General features: G+C 39.0%; 1 protein-coding gene across 3 annotated transcripts in view; it reads left to right on the top strand.

The window, feature by feature from the left end:
• Nucleotides 1-22,419, top strand: part of LIFR (LIF receptor subunit alpha) — an 81,567-nt gene that overhangs the window by 15,679 nt on the left and 43,469 nt on the right. For 2 of the 3 annotated variants that reach the window (XM_030814002.1, XM_030814001.1), the window contains exons 2-5: nucleotides 10,222-10,382; nucleotides 12,022-12,136; nucleotides 13,577-13,716; nucleotides 17,259-17,422. In XM_030814002.1, coding sequence (XP_030669862.1) covers nucleotides 10,244-10,382; nucleotides 12,022-12,136; nucleotides 13,577-13,716; nucleotides 17,259-17,422 — 558 coding nt within the window. In that variant the 5' untranslated portion in view covers nucleotides 10,222-10,243. Of the gene's footprint in view, nucleotides 1-3,041; nucleotides 3,327-10,221; nucleotides 10,383-12,021; nucleotides 12,137-13,576; nucleotides 13,717-17,258; nucleotides 17,423-22,419 lie in introns of those variants that run through there. The other variant, XM_030814003.1, reaches the window with a different exon arrangement.

The raw sequence follows: 22,419 nt of genomic DNA, 5'->3' as shown, positions 1-22,419 counted from the left end.
GTTTATATTTTAAGATTATTTCAGCAGGAAGACAAGAATTTTTTAATGCCAGTACATTTTGTGACAGGTTAACTGGCTCCTTAAGAACTGTATTTGGCTTCCAAGTGTATTTTGTTTGGCCCACATAGTGTTTTTTTTTTTTTTTAAATTGGAATTGCCAGCATTTAAAAATAAGGATATTTCATAATAATAATAAAAACTCAAAAAGCAACAACCTGGATTTCCTGCCCTTTTGGAAAAAACTGGAACATCTGTGGCTGTACTGACTGCTCGTCCTCTGTGGTATAATACAGACACAAGGAGCTGGCGAGGGGCTGCCCGCCACCCTGTGTCATGTGAACGGCTCCAGTCATTTCATCTGGCTGGCTCTTGGAGTATGTTTGAGTTTGCACCTGCTGAGTTGAGAGCTTAGCCAATTAAAAGTGTACTTAGAGTTGGAAGGAGAACAGTAAGATGGCAGTTATTTTCCATTTGTTCTCTGAACATGGACTGTCTGGTCTTTGTTATAATGTGATTAGTGGAAGTGCTTGGTAGAGCAGGTGGTGTTTCCCCCAGCAACAGTATTCACCGGACAGGTCGGAGGAGAGCTGAATTTCTAATCACATTGTACATCTACCAGTTTGTTCCTGTAGGTGACAAACAAGGTTTTCTGAAAACAAAACAACCGTAAGTTTCTTATGATACTTAAAGTAGGGAAAGCAGGTGCTGGATCTTAGTTGGGTAATTTGAGAGCTAAGACCTGAGATGTTAGGTGATTTATCTGCGAACCCCTACCTGTCACCTATTCAGTGGTGGAATAGGGACTGGAGTCCAGGACTCCTGACTCCAGCTTAGTTGCTCATTTTACAGTTTAGTGTAATGGCCTGGAGCTGAGATTTGCAGTCAGAGTTGGCTGCAGGTCCCACTTTGCTCCTTACTAGCTGTGTGACCTTTCTGTGCCTCAGTTTTCTTATTATAAAAAGAGGGAAATAATAATACCGATCTTATAGGATTGATATGAAAATTAAATCCAATTTTGCATTGAAAGAACTTAGAAAAGTGGCTGCTCCTTAATAAACAGTATGTAAATAATGCATAATATCTGAAATATATGTATAAATTATATTTTACATGATAGAGTTAGCTAAAACCAGCATGTTACCTAGATAGAATTATTGTGTAATTAGTATTTTTCCCCCTCCTAGAATTTAGAAAGGCCTTTAGGGATAGTTTTACTCTATGTATTACCCCCCCCCAAAAAAAAAAAACAAAAAAACTTCAATTTGAGCCAGTATTCTTTTTATTAATGAATTTTTGTATAGCAAACAGGTTCATTCAAAAGCATAAAGTTTGTCAGCTTACTCTTCAGAATGTAGACAAACAACTGAATGGTATGAAAATATTTTAAGTCCTCACCGAGGACTCTCTTTGAATGGATTTGCTTCAGTCACCAAATAAATCTTGTACGTGTGGTGGATATAAAGCACTCCTAGATTATGGATTTTACAAAGATAAGTCTCTGATCTTAGCTTATAGTGGAAAAGAGGGTGGAAGGAAGGGAGAGAATGATTTCCGTAATACGTGGTATGATAAGAACAATGCTTAAAGGGGAAATTGATGTCCAGTGGGAGCATAAACAGAGCACTGTCTCTGGTTGGACATAGTGGTCAGCATGAGAACCAAGAGGAAGGCCGGGCGCGGTGGCTCACACCTGTAATCCCAGCACTTTGGGAGGCCGAGGCGGGCGGATCACGAGGTCAGGAGATCGAGACCATGGTGAAACCCCGTCTCTACTAAAAAAATACAAAAAATTAGCCAAGTGCAGTGGCGGGCGCCTGTAGTCCCAGCTACTCGGGAGGCTGAGGCAGGAGAATGGCGTGAACCTGGGAGGCAGAGCTTGCAGTGAGCCGAGATCGCGCCACTGCACTCCAGCCTGGGCGACAGTGCGAGACTCCGTCTCAAAAAAAGAAAAAAAAAAAAGAGAGAGAGAACCAAGAGGAAGAGATGCCCCCAGGAAAGGAGTAGAGGAGGTGGAAGAAGATTGCGGAATAGACGTGTGAATTTTAGTGTGGACAGATGTCTGAGCTGTTGGTGGGCCAGCCTCCTGATATTTGGCCTGGAGCTTCAAAGAATGTTAGGGTTAGTGATATAAATGCTATTTAAAGCTTTGCAACTCACTATGGAAGATGGATTGTGTGAGGCCCTTGCCAGAAGGTTGTAAATTACGTATGCCAGAGGGTGAGGAGGGCCTGAGCCTCCAGAGCAGTAGAAATGGATTTGAGGGAGAGGATGGGGAAAGAGTCAAGGCATGTTTTAGGTAAAAGTGGCAAGTCAGGTGGGAGGTGTGAGGAAGAAGGAAGAGTCAGGGTTACTCAGAAGACACTGTGCCATGGGCTAAGACTGGGCACAAGAGAGCAGGTTTGGAGGGGAAAGTGATCTTAATTCAGTACATCTGGAGTTTTTGAGGAATCTGAAATATCCAAGTGGATATGAAGCATCAGAATATTTTGTCATGCCTGAAGGAACCTTACTTGAGTGGATTTGTGTAAGTAAGCAAGAAATTGTCTAGTGAATGGTTAGTCTGTAACTGGGAAGAGGCCAATCCTGGGAACATGGATTTGGAAGTAATTAGCATGCAAGTGATGTTATAGCCACAAGCACAGATAATACTGTTCAGTCAGGAAGTGAAGAATGGAAGGAGCAGTGGGCTAAGGAGTCCCACCAAGGAAGCTAAGTAGGAATAGAATCTGAATGGCATCTCAAGTCATTGAGAGAAGGAATGGATTACCTAATAAGTGGTGTTGGGATAAGTGGTAACCATTTAGAGGGAAACAGAAAAGGTGGGTCCTTGACTCAACTGTACACTGAAATTAATTTTATATGGCATGAAGCTTAAAATGTGAAACACCTTGAATGTACTTGAAGGCAACATCAGGACAATTCGGTGGTCCTGGCATGAGAAAAACCTTTATGGTTAGAAACCACAAAGGACAAAATAGAGAAATCTGATCTAGTAAGAGTTAAACAAAATACTCACTGGAAAGTAAAAGTGATTGGGAAATCTATTTGCTATGTATGTAACAGAGTTAATATGCATATTAAGATTTTTTTCTTAGCAGTCATTAAGGAAATGATTAATGCCCAATTAGAAAAAGGGGCAAAAGAGAATAAACAGCTTATAAATAAAGCATTGCAAATTACCAATAAACATACGAAAGGATATTTTAATTACACAATAAAAAGAAATGCCATTTATGGCCCAACAGAATTTTTTTTTTTTTTAAAGACAATCCTTGGTATTAGTGAGAAGTACTGGGAAATGGAGATGTTCCTATTTCTTTTTAGAGGTAAGTTTTCGTCATGTTTTCCTGCATGTTAAAGATTTCTTGGAGGAATGTTCTTCAGGTTGTTTAATAATAGAGTGCGTCATCGTTAAAATGGAAGAAACAAGTTCATTCGTTTGGTAGACGTTTATATTTATTGAAGACTGTTACATACCAGTCACTCTTATAGCGTAGTTGAGGAGGGATATGAGTAGTCAGATATTACTCTAAAGTATGATAGAGTGAGTCCTGAAAGATGGAAGAATGGAAAGTATAGGAGACATTGCAGGGGGCACTCCATGGAGGCAGTGGTTTTGGGAGAGGCCTTGAGACCAAAGGGAATGTGGAGTGTTTGGGGAGCTGCTGTGGTGTGGAGAGGAAGGGGTTCATGGCCGTCTCGAAGGGCTGTGCCCACAGTGTGGAACTGGAACTGTGTGTTGAAGCAGTGGGGAACCTAAGCATGGAAGTGATGTATTCAAACTTGTCTTGACATGCTGAGGTTCATAACGGACTGGCTCTTGAATTAACAGGGAAGTCCACACTGCAATGGAGATTACTAAAACTGACATGGAGGATCCTGAAAAACAAAGACTTTGGAAGACAGTCTATTTTTAAAAGTTCCCGGGAAATGCAAAGGAATTAAGAAAAAAAAATTGGCAAGATTATTCTATTTGAATAATAGACCAAAAAGTTATTTTGGGGAATGAATATCCTGCATTATGCACAGTGATAGGTTTGTCTTTATCATGTAGCAAATGTTAAATTTCAATACTATTTTCCTACATGCAGAATGCATATTGAAGTATGATACAGTGGAATCCCTAAGCAGCCGAGCTATCCCCTAACTCAAGTTCCCAGACTGTCACAGTTCACAGTGCCCGACGTGTTTTGTTAATGTTTTTCATGATGCTTGTAGTCAAAAGAATTACCTAACAGTTCTCTTTATGAAATAGCTGGGTCCAAACAATTTAATGAGTATTTATGATCAAGCACTTTAGTAGCAGTTTGAAGAAATAACGTGTATCCACTTAAAAGGAAAAATATAATTGTCCATCTGTCTCTGTGGGGGCACGTTCCAAGACCTTCACAGATGTGAAAATCTTTGGATGCCCAAGTCCCTAATATAAAATAGTGTGGTATTGGTATATAACCTGTGCTTATCCTCTCATATGCTTTAAATCATCTCTAGATTACTTTAAATCATCCCTAATACGATGTTAATGCTATGTAAGCAGTTGTTAAACAGTACTGTTTTTATACTGTTTTTTTTATTATTGTACTGTTATCTTTTATTGGTTTTGTTTTCTGAATATTTTCAATCCAAGGTTGGTTGAATCTGTGGTTGCAGAACCCTGGGATATGGAGGGCCTGTGGTAGTATTTTTATTTCATTCTTAAAAAGCCTTAATTACTGATGAGATGTGTGAAGCTATTGAGTACTGCATAGCTTCTCAAATCTTGGAAACCAGCACCCTCGTTTCCATTTCTACATTGATTTGTTTGGGTAGTACTTGAGTTTCATCCCAGCAATTACTAGTCCCTCCCTCTCTTCACCAAAGATAAACATACGACGTCAAACAAAAAAAAGTAGCATGACCAAATATTGAAACTGTGGACTACCTTGAACTAATGGTTTTCAGAGTGTTGGACAGATGTGGCTTTGTTTCCTTCAAAAACTTAGATATTCTGTGATAGCTCTGTCAGTTTGCTTTGGTGTCTTGGGGTGCCTCAGTGCAGTTTGAGAGCCAGAGCTGTAACTTAGGTTCCTAGTGTTGGCGTACCTGGGTTAGCATGCAGCCTAACAATGAAAGTGTACTGTGTGGGCATATAATCATTTGTGCCTTGGTATTCAGCCAGCTGGCTTAGAGTTTTTGGTGTCTGCTTTGTGCCAGGTACTGCTTGGACACTGAGGGTTACAGTGAACTCAGGGACGTGTTTGCTCTCAAGGATCTGACAGTCTGTGGGGAGAATTATAAGATTAGGAAGTGAAGCAGTAGAGCAGAAGTCAGCAAACTCTTTCTGTAAAGGGCCAGGCAGTAAATATTTTAGGCTTTGTGGACCATTCAATCTCTATCCCAGCCACTCAGCTCTAACATTGTCATGGTAAAGTAGCCGTAGGTTGTACTTAAACTAATGGGCGTGGCTGTGTTCTAGGAAGATTTACAAAATCAAGAGGCGGGTAAGATTTGGCCTATGGAACATGAATTGTGCAACCCCATGACATAAATATAAAGTGTTGTGGAAGCAGCAGCAGATGGCATCTAACCTGTGGACTCTAAGAGGTGATGACAAACATACCTCCTGCTAGGAGCATCACTGCTGACTTGAGGAGGGTGCAGATGAAATTAGCAAGAAGGGAAAATGGGTGCTGGCCTAAGGAGTCCTGAAGGGTCCGGCAGCTGTGGAATGGCAGCCATTTTAGTGTGGCCCGGACACACAGCAGGGGCAGTGTGCAAGGCCTCTTTCTAGGTTCTGACTCCAGTTGTATGGATTGTATATTTTCTCTCTTGTTCTTTTTTGTTTTGTACCTCATTTTGGTCAGTCATGTCCTGCAGTAGCTTCCAGAGAATGGGTACACGGAAGGTGATATATCTTTTGACATCTTGCATGTCTTTGTAAAATATATGTTATCCACTCAAGAGTTTTAGTATAGAATTCAAGTGTGAAAATAATTTTTACTTGTATTTTGGAAGGTGTTCTTTTTAGCTTTTATTGCTAAGAAGTCTGGTGTGTTCCTCCCCTTCTCAAGAATATTTATGGGTCACACACCCAGTGTCTCATGTACACCCGTAACCTGCTCTGGAGGTGTTGCTGTCACCATCCCTGTGTTGCAATGGGGGTTTGTCCACACTCACACCGCAAGTCACAGAGGCCTGACTTGAGTAATTTATTCTGATGTTCTTATTCCTGAGCCCTTGTGTATGGCCTCCACTCCCTGGAAACTTGTAACATCTTTGATACAGTTATTTTGATATTCTCAGTGATGCATCTTGGTATCAGTCCTTTCAAATTCCTTGTGCTGGGTTGTGTGGGCTCTTTGAGGACTAGATTTTTGCTAGGACTAGACCTATATACTGATAAATTTTGCGTACATCTCTGTTACTGCAGCTATGTACTAGTTAATCTCCTTGAAACATCACTTTGTTCCAGCTTCCCTCTTTCTGAAAAGCTATTCATGCCTTCCTGTGCAGTCTAGTCTTCCCAGATAGAACTTCTCAGTCTGACCAAGTTTATGTTTTTCGTAAGTATTTCTTTCTTTTAACTTGAAGAGCTCCTACACTTCACTTCAATAACACAATGGAGTCTACCAAACTGCAGAGTTTATGATCCTGAAAAGCCTTCTTCACTGGGAGTTAATGCTGGAGGAATTTAAGATCTTGTGGGAGGGAAATGGGATAAGGAAAATAGTTGCTGGTCAAAGTTTTTAAACAACGTTGATATTTCCTCCTGGGAAACAGTAAAGAAAGGGACACTAGGAAGAATACAAATGAGCAATGCGGGTATTGTTTACTGCCTGTGTGATTGCCCTTGTTTGGCTCAACTCCCAGCATCTCCACTCCTGTGGATGGGTGACCCACTCGTAGGCTTATTTACCTTTACAGTAGTTCAGAGTCTTTTCTCCCTTGAGTGTTCCAGCTTAGCATTTAATTTCTTTTGAGAATTAACGACAAGGGAGTTATCTCATTGTATGGCAAAAAGATAGATTCTTGAGATAAAAGATGCTTTGGGCTCTCTTAATTCCTTTCACCCTGACTGTGCAGGTGTTGCTTGAGGCCTCCTTCTGCACACAAGGCTGGAGGCCTCAGTGCCACCAGGCTAGGTTCGTGCCAGCAGGACATGCTGACTCATTCTCTGTCACATTTCCTGCTCTCTCTCTACCTGCCTGTCCCCATCACTGCCACCATATTTATGTATATAGAGAGAGGGTTGGGGGACAGGGGAACAGAGACAAAATAAGCAACAAAATGTGTTGGGACTACAGTTTCTGGTATTTAGCTTTACTTTTCTCAACTCTTTTTTTCTAATTTTCTTCAGCAGAAAAGCCCTAAACCTCATGTACACTGGAACCAGAATTCTCAAGGTTGAGAAAAATACAAGTCAAAGTATATGTATGAACACTCATCTTCACAAACAAGGCCTTTAAAAGCTCAGGGGCACGTGTTGACAGGACCGAACTTTGCCATGTGGGGCCCCGGGCTCAAGTTCTGCCTGTGCTTTATGATGGTCTAAGATTGAAGTCAGCATAGAACCAGATATTTTTCTTTCCGTTCAACAATCTTACAAATTTATTCTGCATGATTACTTTTCTTTAGCAGAAGGGTTTATTGACTTTTTAAATCCTTTAAAATAATTAGTATAGGAAACAAACTCATCACCCTTGGGCAGGAAGGATACTGCCCATGAGCATATTTTGTCTGGCCTTTAGAATGTGTAAAACATATGCATTATTTTCTTAGATTTACAAACTTTGGTGTTTCATTTAAAATGCCAGATTTCTACCTCATCCGGAAAAATCAGCATATTTGGTAAAATGAGGCTGGTGGCTGCCACTTTTATGCTAGGCAGAGGGGCTGCAGTTTGCACCTGCTGTGAACACGTTTGTTACTTTCTTTGCCCCAGCATATTTGCATTTGCACCCTGTTGCTGCATCCTAATTTTGAAAGTTAGCTCCTGAAATTCTATAAAAATTTATGCTCCTCTAAGGAATAAGGCATTGACAGGGGAAAAAAGTGAATTCTGACAATGTTTCTATCAGGAGTGAGCAGAGAAAAGCTTCACAAGCATCCCTTTTTTTCTGAAAGTACCTTGGAAGGTTCTGTTTGTGTATTGTTCTGGCCCACAGTAAGTCCATTTGAAAATTTTGCTTGGTGGGGAAGTCTGATGTGTTATAAGCACAATATTGTATTGCCCAAATAGACTTGCCCAGAATTCTCTGTATAAATGTATCACACCAGAAAGTCTTCTTTATTATCCTGCTTAAGTTAGGCAGGCTTCAGTGACACTGCCGTTGATCCCTCTGTCCCTGGGCACCGCCTTCCTCCTGCTCACTGACCTCCTCAGCAGAGTCTTTGATCCGTGGCTGTTGCTGGCATAGGCTTTGTTCGAGCTCGCTACTGTCTGCATGCCTGTTCCCTGCCAGCAGGAATGGAATATTACAGCTTTGCTTTGGGAAGTCTCTTATGTGGATCCTGAAGAGAGCATGCCTCTCTGCTCCAATGATTGAGGCTGAAGCAGGGAGGGATTAAGTGATTTACCCTCAGCCATACCACTAATTAGTAATGGAGCCAAGATTAGCATCTAAATCTGGAAGCACCTGGTCCAGAGCTCTTTCTCAGCTGCCTCCCTCCACCCCTTCTTGCACTTCTTCCTGGCATGGCTGTAGGGCCTGTGTCTCTCTTTAGAATAATCGAAACTTATAGTGAGGGACTGTTTCATTTCAAGATAATGTTTAGCCAGTCAGTGAATATGGTTTATGATTATTTTAGTCAGAGTTTGAGTTTTAGGGTCATGTTTGGCTCCATTACTCAGTTATTCTTGTACAGTTGTATAATTCTGTAAATTCAGCAACTGGCATTTTAGACATTTTGTGAATACATTTTCATTCTAGTAAGTAAACTCAGTGACCCTGGAATTGACTAGGAAGTTATTCATTCATCCAGAAAATAATAGAACACTTTTGAAATGTGTGCTCACACCTTGTGCATGTTTTGGTTATAATTAAGCTATTTGGGATTCATTTCCTGGGTTTTTGACGGTACTTAACAGTAGCCAAGAAGAGATCTTGCCATCTGCTTTCACTAAGAAGAATATTTTTTTGAATTCTCTCAATGGGCTCCAGTTATTTAGGTGTTGGATCTCCTTTCTTTTATCCAGTCTCCATTTCTTATCTCTTTTCCCACATTTTCTATTTTTTTTTTTTGTATTTTGTTCTGAAAGATTACTCAATCTTTTTCTTATTTTAATTTTTAATATATGTTTAACTTCTAAGAGCTGTTTTTATTTCCTGTTACTGCTTTTTCATTGCATCCTCTTGTTTTTTATAGTTATGCCATGTTTGCTCTGAGGATACTATTTAGAGTTTTTAGGTTCTTTTTTTTTTTCTTTTAAGTTTTCTTGTTTCCTATATCATCCCCATTTTCTCTGGAAGTACTTTTTATTTTCCTTTTGGTTATCCTAAATTTCTCTTTAATATTTTACCTTTGCTTATATGTTTTGTGATCTTTGGTGCCCTGTGCCAATGTTGTAATAAATGAGGCAATTTTAGGTCTGACACAAAGTTTTCAGTGTATCAGAAGGATCCTGTTGGCTGGCGGTGTCCCTCTAGGAAGAAAGGGTGAAGGGTGGATGGGAATTTCATTAGTCTAGGGGATCCCTAAATGTCCAGTGTGCAACATCTCCATACCGTTACCCTAGTTTTTTCTTTTTAAATTATTAAATTTGTATGAAATAGAAACTTTCCATCACCATGTAAATGGGAAACAAAACTAATATTATTTGTCATAAATGACTAAACACAAGTTAACGTACTAATAAAATACATAAAAATATCAATCCAGGTATCACTTAAAATTGTCAAAAATTCAGTCTCATGCACTGCTTTTCTACATTTTAGTGGGGTTGGAGTAGAGTTGATAGCCATGTGCTTATAATTTCATTGTAATTCTATAATTATAGTTATAATCTTTAACTTGAAGCCCATCATTTGAAAATTGGCCTTGTAGTAGATACCTAAAGCAACAGCTGTGTCCAATTATTGATGTCACCACAAGCCAGGGAAGCTTGAGTTTGAGTATCTCCAAAATCTCTAAATGTACAATGTTTCAGAATCTGTCAGAATCTATTCGAATGTTTGTGTGCACAGTATAAGGTGAGCCTTCAGAACAATCTGAACACCATCTGGAATTCCTCTCCTAACCTAGGACTGACTGCATTGCACAGACGATGGATATTTACGTATGTTTGAAACGACCATCCTGGATGGTGGACAATAAAAGAATGAGGACTGCTTCAAATTTCCAGTGGCTGTTATCAACATTTATTCTTCTATATCTAATGAATCAAGTAAATAGCCAGAAAAAGGGTAAGTGCATCAGCCTTCCAGAGAATGAACAGATTGCAGTTTTATTTCCATTTTGATGACGAAGCAATTTTGTCGCTTTATTGACCCCTTTAGGATTTTGTTGGTTAAAATTCATTTTTTTGTCATCTTTTTTCTATGTACTTTTAGTTTCTTTTAAAAAGATCCTTAATGATAGATCAAAATATTATTTTACTATGAAAAAATATAATTTACGTACAATAAAATTTGCCTTTTTAAGATTCAGTTCTGTGAGTTTTGACAATGAATATAGTTATGTAACCACCAGCACAATCAAGATAGGGAACAGCCCCGGCACTGCAAAAGCTTCCTGGCTCCTCTGTAGTCAGCCCTTCCAGGCCCATCCCCTGCCAGCACTTCCTTGTCTCCATAGACACTGTTTTCTGTCTCTATAATGTTACCTTTTTAGAATGTCATATCAATGAAATCCAAATATTTTTAAATGTATTATGTTGAATCTTAAATATATTAAGAATGTTTATGTAGATATTTTATAGCTTATTTATGTAAAGAAATTATCATCCTCCTGCCCCTTGGTTTAGTTTTTATATTATTTCCATATTTAAACAGATCTCTTTTCCCCAAGGTCATTCATTAAATTACTTTATTATTATGATTATTGCTGCTTTATAATGTGAGTACTTTTAATGTAATATTTGTTTTCCTGTCATATAAATAGCTTTATATTTATTGCTACAGTGAATATCATACCAACCATGTACAAAAACAAAAACATTTTTCATAAACATTTATAGAATCTGAGATGGACTACCTTTTTTATTTTATAGTTGCCTTTTCCCCTTGTTTCCCTCCTTTCTTCCCTCTTTCCCTCTCTCTTATACCCCCCTTCTTTTTAGTCATTTTCTTTTCGGGGTGACTTTTTTCATTGCATAGTGCTTACATATTCCATGATGTAATGTTATTTTATAGATGTGAATAAATACTAGTAGGATTGTAATCTTCTGAATTGTTACTTTCCAATTGTTTAGGCCCACACCAAAAATATATTTCTCAAATGAACTCATGAGTTTATTACTGTTTAAATTTAATATACTTCATAATAACCTAAAGATTAGTTATGGGAGTTCTACCAAGGGGGCAGTCTGGTAGCAAGCAATGAAGTGGGGGTGGCTAGGAGTTTCAAAGTTCTGTTTAAAGACTTGGAGGGCACATCATTTTTACTTAAGAATTCTTTGTTTTTGTTTTTTGTTTTTTCCTCAAGTGGGGCTATTGAAGATTCAAGAGTTGCTAGAATCACCTCAAGCCCTCTCTTGGTCCCATTATTGAATCTACATGACTAGCCACTCAACCCCCTTAATTTGTCTTAGTTGCTTGGAAGTGGAATTTTTGATAGCAGCCTAACCCCAAAATGGTCTAGTAGCTGGCCCACTTTCATCAGTTTACCCTTTAGTTTTTTTTCTTTAACCAAAGCTGCAGAAAGAAATAGAAAACCAGTCCATTCCCATGACTGCAGGATCATCTCTTTGAAAAAAAACAGGGGCTCTCTGCAGACACACATGCTTGTGTTTACAACTGAAAATGTTTGACCTTTTAGAGTGCAGTTGACTTATTCAGCATATTCTGTGTGTGTGTGTGTGTGTGTGTCTGTCTCATTCTCCAGGGGCTCCTCATGATTTGAAGTGTGTAACTAACAATTTGCAAGTGTGGGACTGTTCTTGGAAAGCACCCTCTGGAACAGGCCGTGGTACTGATTATGAAGTTTGCATTGAAAACAGGTAATTTTAATGTACTTTAACTCGCAATGAGCTAGGTTGAATTGCAGAAACGACCCTCAGTTCTTACTTCCTTGTTGCTTGTGAAACTAAAGGGTTATTTCCTGCTTGTGTTCTGTGTCCAGCAGAGTCTGCCGTGACCTCTGCCTCATTTTTCTCCTGTAGGGCACCAGGCATTATGAGGTGTGATGGCAAGGTGAGAAGAGGGGACAGAGTCTGCACTGGCTTTCAGTGCAGATCTGGTAGATAAGACTGTCACTCAGATTTCTGCCACCAAATAAAGCCACATGGCCATACCTTGCTTCAGAGAGGCAGGGAAGGACGGTCTTAGTGTGAGTCCGGAAGAGGGAGCCTGAAAAGTTTGCTGAAGAGCACACATGCCCACCACAGGCCAAACAGAGAGGAAGTTAGTTCTGTCCCTCTGCTCCCCTGGGAGGTCACAATAAACAAATAGTAGCAAGGCTGTGGGTTTTGTGCAAGGGAGTGGACACTAGGAGTATGAATGACTAGAAAGGCTTTCAGAGGAGGTGTAATTCTGGAGTAGGCACAGTCAGTTTTCTCAGCAGAAAAGGAATAGGAGGACATTCTACCCTGAAAGAATATTGGGTACAATGGCTTGAATGTATGAGATGGCATGATTTGGAGAATTCAGGTGTTTTTGCATTGCTGATGCCTAAAGAAGCCTCGCCATGTGAGAGGTTTAGAAGGAGATGAGCTGGACCCATTCAAGTCCAGAGTCCTAAGCACCCAGCCCTAAGGCTGGGGCTGGGTGGTTGGTGGGGGCAGGAATGCAAGAGGCATGGAAAGTCCTTTCAGTAAAGTAAAAATTTTTATAAGAAGTTTGAAACATACATGGACAACAGTAAAAGGAATATAAGCATGCTCTGGAGAGATATCAAGGGCTGTGGAACAAGAGAGGAGAATATCATTTTGCCTAAGAGATACCAGGGGGACTGGAAGAATTTTGAAAACAGAACTGAAGAGGAAGTTCTGTTAAGAATAAACCATGAACCAAGGCAGAGGAGCAGGGGAGTTGCCAGTTTCATTTCCTTCATCAGCATCCATTGAACATCATCCTAGCATGAGGAGCACTGTGATGCACTGGTCCCTCAGTGAAGGGGTGGAGTGTGAACAGTGGAAGTCAGCCTACAAAGGGAAGGTTGAGGTGGGATTTTGAAAGGCATGCAGAAACTCCAGCTGTTTGGAGTCATCTATGCTTACTCTACTTTTGGTACAATCAGGTTATTTTTCGTACCCCCACATTGGTAAAATTACTATCAGTCTGTTTTTTTCAGTCTTAAAATGCAGTACAACCTATCATGTTTTTGCAGCAAAAAGGGCATAAAGTATTTTTCATTGTATTTTGTGTTAACCAAATTTTTATGGAAATTATACTATTAATTTTATTTGCTAATTAAAATTCAATTTCTCATCTTATTACAGGTCCCATTCTTGTTACCAGTTGGAGAAAACAAATATTAAAATTCCAGCTCTTTCACATGGTGATTATGAAATAACAATAAATTCTCTACATGATTTTGGAAGTTCTACAAGTAAATTCACACTAAGTGAACAAAACGTTTGTAAGTATTTGAAAACAAACTCGATTTTAAAGTAACTCAAGTGTCACTTGTTAGTACTGTGGTGCTTTCTAGTTTTTTTAATTTCATGTGTTATGCTAATACTTTTAATTCACTCAGCAACCTTCCTGTGAATTGTAGATGGTAGCCAAGATCAGAAGGAAGCAAACTTTTCTTCTGGCCAGTCAAAATAGCCCAGAATTCAAGCTCCTTCCCTCAGTTCCATACTCTTTCCTTAGCCCCCTTGACTCCTGCGTACCTTTCAGAATTTCTCAGATGCCCCTTGCTCTAGGGCGTAGTCTTATCTGGGAAGCTACTGAAAAATGACAGTATTAGAATCAGAAAGGCAAATCAAGACAGACTGTAGGAGACTCAGTCGATTAATAGTTCATTGTGTTTTACATATCATGTAATGTATTGGTAGCATTATAAATAATATTGGTCCTGATCATGATTAGAATAACAGTATTGGGATAAGATAATTGAAAAGCAAATTAGATGAGTGTAAGGAACGGAGGAGATGGATACATCAGCAAATCTTTGAGCACCTACTGTGTGCAAGAGAAGCTCTGCAATGCATGTATAGCTGTCCTTTAGAGGATCTGGGTCTCTTGACAATTTGCTACTAAATAAAAGTATGAAAATTAAGTGTCTGTGGATCTAAAGATGCTTTCTAAATTATATAAAGCAAACAAGATTATATATATATATACACACACACACAAAGTTTGTACTTACCATGTGTAAGCATGAAAAATTCTTCATAAGATTTTTAATTTCTGCATTTCTTAAAATCACCTGAAAATTTGGGTCATTCTGAAGCAGAATGTGGGTCCTGTAAAAAAGCTGGGAATACTTTTATCTCCTGATGTCCTAAGGAAGCAGGAGCACGTAGATTGTGGGTAAAGCTGAATTAGCATAAGAAGAACATAAGAAAGATTTTCATTAAATTTCTTCCCTATCTCAGTTTCTAGAAAGCAAGTTAACATTGTCCTCACATGTCTGTTTAGCACAAAGAAATGCAGATGGCAGTTAATGGGAGCTTAGGAGAAACTTCCCTGTATGCTCTAAAGAAAAGAAAGGGAACAGTGGCTTTTTAAAATCCTTGTATTTGTAATTATGGCCCTTACTGTCTTTAGCTTGAAATGTTGGATATTACTTGTGTTTTTAAGAGTAGCCCAATGCTATTTAAATAAAATGTAAATTATGTGGACTTTTCACGGAGGGAAGCATTTTAAAGATGAGCGTTGTCTTAGTAAAATACTCCCGTGTTTCATAAATTGTAAGTTACTACATCATGTGACATCCTGAATCATTTGAAAGAAGAGCTGTGTTCTTGGAAGCCTCTTGTTCTTTTCTGGTCACACTAGCACCCTGAACTTTCCCTGTCCTGGCACTAAATCAACTTCTTGCCTCTCGTTTGTCTGCATTTTTCCTTTTCCACAAGCAGCTGCCCACTTATAACTTCTTTTTAAAGCATCCTCCACTGTCCTTATACAGCTGTGTAACTGTTGACTTTGCTCTGTAGTTTAGACTGTAAATCCACATGTTCTGTGTCCTGTACAGCCCTAAACACTTTACATAAATCCAGTGTCGAACACTGTGTTGGGCAAATTTTAGTTAAACCTATTTTTAAGAACTATTTTTAAGTTCCGAGATTCATGTGTATTGGTTTGTTCTGCCCTTTTTGTTATTTAGCATATTCAGCTACCCTAGCCCTGCACTGTCCTGCAGTTTGGGGCTTACCATGACTATATGTAATTGGTCCTTGAGCTTCTAGGATAGAAATGAGGCAAGAAAGGGTGAGTCTATGGATTTCTTCTAACTCACCTTTACTTTACTGTTATTTGAGGAGGAAACATGCAAGAAAGTCCAAGTCTCTCTGATTCTCAAACCAGAAAGCCTACATTTCATAGAATGGAACATGCTCATACCTTCTTTGTTTTCCATTGGTCCAAAATTTTCCATGATTTATCTGCCCTTAGGGAGAGTTAATGATTTTCAAGGATACATTACTCTTCCTGCTACCTTTTTTAGTGTCCTAGATTCTCCCTAGGAGACGCTCAAACCTTTGAGCATGGATTTTTTTCTCTTTACCTTTTGTAATGCAGCTTCAGAGCCCACTGTTCTCCTAAACTTCTTTCTCAGATATTAACAGTAGCCTCGCCAGTGGTTTTTCCAGAGTCTTCCTCTATAAACTGTTTTATTTGGCCCAGGTAACAACTATTTGTTTTTATTTCGATGATCCTGGATTTTCTCTGGTTTCCTTCCGCTTCTAGGATTCCCTCTCTGGATTCATGTTGGTGTTTTTGGCTCCTCGAAGGTGTAATTGTCTATTGGCAGCCCCTAAAAGGAACTTTGGCTGGTTTATGTCTTTGTGTTCATGCTCTTTTCTACCACTACACTCAGTGAGTTCCTTTTAAGTCTGCATCCACGGTTCTGACTCCATGGTATCTTCTTCCCTTGACGCTTACTCATCCACTGCCAGGCTTCTGTGTCTCTTCACAGTGGTTCCCGATTCCTTTTGCTCCTCTTGCTGCTTTCTGAGCTAGAAACTTGAGAGAATATTGGTTGTTTCCCATTTTCATTAGAACCAACCCTTTATTTCTTTGATGTAGTCATTTCTTTGAAATGTCCATGACATCTTTTCCATACATGGCATCTTAGTTTATATCCTTGTTGCTCTAGCCAGGATTGCTCCAGTGGTCTCCTAATTGGTGACCTTATCACCTGTCTCAATCCCCCGCAGTCTGTGTTGCATACCACTGATAAAGGAACCTTTCTGACACACTTCTTATATCCTGCTACTTCTGCACAGTAACCATTGGCTTCTTAACTCAATGCCTTAGTCACTGAGACAATCCTGCTACTATTTAATGGTATCTAAAATCAGTAATGCCCATAGCATTTCTCAAGTGGGTGACATCCCCCAGCACGAGAGACTCTGACACCAGGAGATGCCTGAGACAGCTGCAGAGGAAACAGAGAGAAGCCTTTACCAAAGGAAGCTTTCTATATTTTGTTATTTTCTTAGGGCTGGCCTACAGCCATACAGAGGAAACTCGTTTTCTTCTCTCTGATGTTGCCTACCTGTAGGTTCCTGACTAAATGACACTAGAGTACTGTGGAAATCTAGTTGCTGTTTGTATTAGAAAATGTGCTGTGGATTTAAAACAGCCAGCTAATAAATAATTTTCTTAAATTTGGCTGATTAAGCATTGGGAGCTACCTCTACAAATAAATAATATATTCCCCTTTTTCAGAAATTTGAGAGAATGTTGGTCGTTACCCTTTCTTATTAGAACCAACCCTTCATTTCTTTGATCCAGTCATTTCTTTGAAATATCCATGACATTTTATCTTTTCTATATATGGCTTCTCAGTCCATGTCCTTATTACTAGGTTCTAGAGTTTCCTTTTAAATCTTGATTATTGATTTTTTGATCAAGAAGGAATAGAGTTTATAAGTAGTTGATTAGCGGAGTTACAGAATGAAAAATCATTACTTATTTTACTGAGTTTTCTCTTGTTTCCTTTTTTTAAAGCCTTAATTCCAGATACTCCAGAGATCTTGAATTTGTCTGCTGATTTCTCAACCTCTACATTATACCTAAAGTGGAATGACAGGGGTTCAGTTTTTCCACACCGCTCAAATGTTATCTGGGAAATTAAATTTCTACGTAAAAAGAGTATGGAACTCATAAAATTAGTAAGTTTGAACATAGATTTTCTTCCTATGACATTAAAGAAACGGAGTAATTTTTTTCAAGAAGACTTAAGGTGGTATCAGTGAACTTTTGGATTATTTAGGATGTAAATCAGATACCTTTCAGGGTTCATTAAAAACATCATGCATGATTTAGAAATGACTTGTTAATTATTAAATGATATGTAACCATTATAGATAGCATAGGAAATTAGGGGAGAAATAAGCCGTGATTCTACCACTTGAAAATAGTAAGCACTGTTTTTGTGTATTCCTGTCTGGACTTGTTTATATGCATGTTTTTATGTAAATGAAAGTGTACCTTTAATTTAGTGTATTATTTTACCTTTGTCTAATGTTTTGAAGCATGTTTAGCCAGAGCTTAGCCATAGAGAATTTTTTTTATAAATCTATAAGCTTGAATTTATCAGTACATGCTTTTTCCCTCTCTTGTTTTTTCAATCCTGTTTATGAATGGCCTCTAAGGAGTAATGAACAACAGTTATGAAAAGTTTGACAGCTGTTACCTGGAAATGCTCCCTTTCAGCCTTTTACTCTTTTTCTTGATAGATTTGGAGTTTGCTTAGTTACAGGTTTAAGAATTAGAAGACCATCTCGTGATTTTACAGTTTATTTGTTCAAGTTGCTCAAGTACATAGATAAAATAGTAAAGATAATAAAAAAAGATTATTCTATATTTCATACGTTCTTATTGTTTCTCTTTGACAACCCATGTATTTCATTCCTAAAATAACAATAGTCAGCTAGCGCCTAGCCTATATGGGACAATAGCCTATTGCTTCTAGGCCACATACAAACCTGTATGGCATGTTACTGTACTGAATAATGGAGGCAATTGTAATATAGTGGTAAGTATTTCTGTATCTGAATATAGAAAAGATACGTAAAAATATGGTATAGAAGACTTTAAATGGAGGAGTGGCTTCAAGATGGCTGACTAGAGGCATCTCGTACTCACCTTCTCTACAAAGAAGAACCAAGATAGGGAGTAGTAGATCGTCACACTTCAAATAGATCATCCTAGAGAGAGCATCGGGATTCAAGAGAAGTGACAGGAAGCACCTAAAGCAGGGAAGGAAGAGGAAAGTGAGGCAGCCAGCAGAACACCAGCAGTAGCTCCACTGTTAAAGTGCATTCCGTGTTCCCAGAGTCCCCTGCCTGCAGCTGCTGAAGCACAAGTGGGACATGATGTGCCACCGCTAAGGCTGAAGCATGAGTGAAGCACAGACTACAGCTACTGAGACTAGAATGCAAATTGTGCGTTCCCCACTTGCATGCCTATGGCTACCATTGAAAGCAATCTCTCCCTCCTCAGTAACAGGGCCACAGCACAGCCACTGCTGCTGTCCACCTGAGCATTCTGGAGGGAGCATGGAGAACACTGCATGCCTGCCTACCACAGCTAGTGTCTGCATGTACTACGAGAGGGCCTGAGGCCAAGCCCACCCAGCCTTGTTCCCTTGCCCTGGTGCCAGAACTTACAGCCTATGGGCCTAGGAATCACCTAGCCTAGTCTACCACCATCAGCACCTGAGCACCTCTCCTAGGGGCCTGAGATTGGGCCCACACACCCTGCGGCTACCTCCACAGCTGGCACCTACTGCACACGCTACCTGCGGGCCTGAAGACTGGCCCACTCAGCACATTGTATCTACTGTCAGCACCAGAGCGCACTGCTCAAGACCCAGAGGGTTATCCTACCACTGCTACTGCCATCACCGACACCACACCTGCTGGCCAGGGGCCTGAGAACGTACCCAGCCCACCACTGTCAATACCAGCATCCAATCAAGCCACCTGGAAGCTCAAGAATTGGCCCCCTTGGACCCACTAACAGTGGGGCCAGTGAATGCCATCCTGGGGTCCAAAGACAGGCATACTCAGCTTACCACTTCCACTGCTGGGACCCAAAGACTGGACCACTTACACCACTCTTATTCAACAATAGTACTGGAAGTCCTAGCGAGAGCATTTGGGCAAGAGAGAAAATAAAAGGGATCCAAACTGGGAAAGAGAGAGTCCAATTGTCACCCTTTGCTAGTGATATAATCTTGTATCTAGAAAAGCGTAAAGACTCCCCCAAAAAACTTAGATTTGTAAATAAAGTTAGTAAAGTTGCAAGAGGTAAAATCAATATAGAAAAATGAGAAGTGTTTCTATATGCTAATAATGAACTGGCTGAAAAAGAAATCAAGAAAGCCATCCCGTTTACAATAGCTACAGAAAAATAAAATACCTAGGAATAAATTTAACCAAGTAGTTGGAAGATCTCTATAAGGAAAACTACAAAACTGATGAAAGAAATTGAAGAGGACACAAAGACATTCCATGCTCACAGATTGGAAGAATTAATATAATTAACAGGACCAAACTGCCCAAAGCAATCTGCACATTTAGATTCAATGCAGTCCCTACCAAAATGCCAATGTCATTTTCCACAGAAATAGAAAAAACAATCCTAAAATTTGTATGAAGTCAAAAGAAGCCCAAATAGCTAAAGCAGTCCTGAGTAAAAGAACAAACTTGGAGCCATCACACTACTCAACTTCAAAATATATTAAAAGGTCATCTATAGTAATCAAAACAGCATGGTACTTGTATAAAAACAGATACATAGACCAGTGGAACAGAGTAGAGAATCCAGAAATAACTATGTTTTTATAGCAGACTGATCTTTGACAAAGGTACCAAGAACATACATAGTTGGGGAAAGGATATCATCTTCAATAAATGGTACTGGGAAAATTGGATATTCATATGCAGAAGAATGAAACTGGATCTCTGTCTCTCATATACAAAAATCAACTCAAGATAGATGAAAGACTTAAACATAAGACTGAAACTATAAAACTACTAGAAGAAAACATGGGGAAAATACTACAGGACATTGGTCTAGGTAAAGATTTTATGGCTAAAACTGTAAAAGCACAGACAACAGAAGCAAAAATAGATTATATTAAACTAAAAAGCTTCTGCACAGCAGTGGAAACAGTGGAGTGAAGAGACAGTCGGTTGAATGGGAGAAAACATTTCCAAACTATTCATCCAACAAAGGACTAATATCCAGAATCTACCGTGAACTAAAACAACTCAACAATTAAAAAATTAATACTCCCATTGTAATGTGGGCAGAGCACATGAATAGACATTTCTCAAAAGAAGACATATGGACAACAGGTATATGAAAAAATGCTCAATATCACTACTTACCAGGGAAATACAAATTAAAACCACAGTCAGATCAGCTCACCTCTGTTAGAATGGCTATTATTAAAAAGAAAAAAAAAACTTATATGTTGGTGAGGATGTGGAGCATGGGAAGCTCTTATACAATGCAATTGGGAATATAAATTAGTGCAACTACTCTGGAAATCGGTATGGAGATTTCTCAAAAAACTAAAAAGAGAACTCCTATAGGATCCAGCAGTCCCACTTCTGGGTATCTGTCCAAAGGAAAAGAAATCAGTATATTAAAGGGTTACCTGAATTCACATGTTTATCATGCCACTATTCACAATAGAAAATATATGGAATCAACCTAAGTGTCCCTCAGTAGATGAGTGGATAAAGAAAATGTGATATATACACACAATGGAATTCTGTTTGGCCCTAAAAAAGAATGAAATCATGTCACCTTCAGCAACCAGGATGGAACTGGAGGCCACTTTGCTAAGTGAAATAAGCCAGGCACAGAAAGATAAGTATAGTATGTTCTCACTCACTCATGGAGACTAAAAAAGCTGATCTCATGGAGGTAAAGATATTATTAGTAATAGAATGATAGATACTAGAGGCTGAGAAGGGTGTGTTGGTGTGACAGGGGCAGGAAGAGAGGTTGGAGAATGGGTACAAAGATACAGTTAGATAGAAGATACAAGTTCTATGTTGGATAGCCAAGTAGGGTGACTGTAGTTAGCATCCATGTATTATATGTTTCAAAGTAGCTAGAAGACTTGAAATGTTCCCAACACATAGAAATGATAATACTCATGAGATAATGGATACCCCAGATACCCTGACTGGATCATTACACATTCTGTGCGTGTAACCAGTACTCACATGTATCCCATAAATAGTATGTATCAATAAAATGTTTAAAGAGATAACAAATGGTACACCTGTGTAAGGCACTTACCGCAAATGGAGCTTGCAGGACTAAAAGTTTCTCTGGGTGAGTCAGTGAGTGTATGTGAGGGCCTAGGACATGACTGTTCACCACTGTAGCCTTTATAAACATGGTACAATTAGACCACACTAAACTTATAAAACTTTTTATCTTTCTTTGGTAATAAATTAACCTTAGCTTACTGTAACTTTTTTACTTCAGAACTTTTAATTTTTAAAAAACGTTTTGACTCTTTTGTATTAACACTTAGCTTAAAACAAACACATCGTACAGCTGCACAAAAATATTTTTATATCCTTACTCTATAAGCTTTTTTGTATTTTTAAAAATTATTTTTCTTTAACTTTGTAAACTTTTTTGTTAAAAACAAGGACAAAACCACACACATTAGCCTAGGCCTACACAGGGCCAGGATCATCAGTATAACAGTTTGCCACCTCCACATCTTGTCCCACTGGAAGGTCTTCGGGACAGTAACATGCATGGAGCTGTCATCTCCTCTGGTAACAATGCCTTCTTCTGGAATACCTCCTGAAGGACCTACTTGAGGCTGTTTTACAGTTAACTTTTAAAAACATGTAGAAGGAGTACCCTCTAAAATAACAATAGAAAGTGTAGTACACTAAATACATACACCAGTAACATAGTCATTTATTATCATTATCAAGTATTATGTACAGAGCACAATTATGTGTTACACTCTTATACCAGCAGCACAGTATGTTTATTATTCCAGCATCACCACAGACACGAGTAATACGTTGCACTATGACATTATGTTGGCTATGATGTCACTTGGTAATAGGAATTTTTCAGCTCCATTATAATCTTATAGGATCACCATGGTATATGT

This window comes from Nomascus leucogenys, chromosome 6 (genome assembly GCF_006542625.1).
Source record: "Nomascus leucogenys isolate Asia chromosome 6, Asia_NLE_v1, whole genome shotgun sequence".
In the NCBI taxonomy this organism is placed as follows: Eukaryota; Metazoa; Chordata; class Mammalia; order Primates; family Hylobatidae; genus Nomascus; species Nomascus leucogenys.
This window is presented reverse-complemented; position numbering and strand designations above follow the sequence as displayed.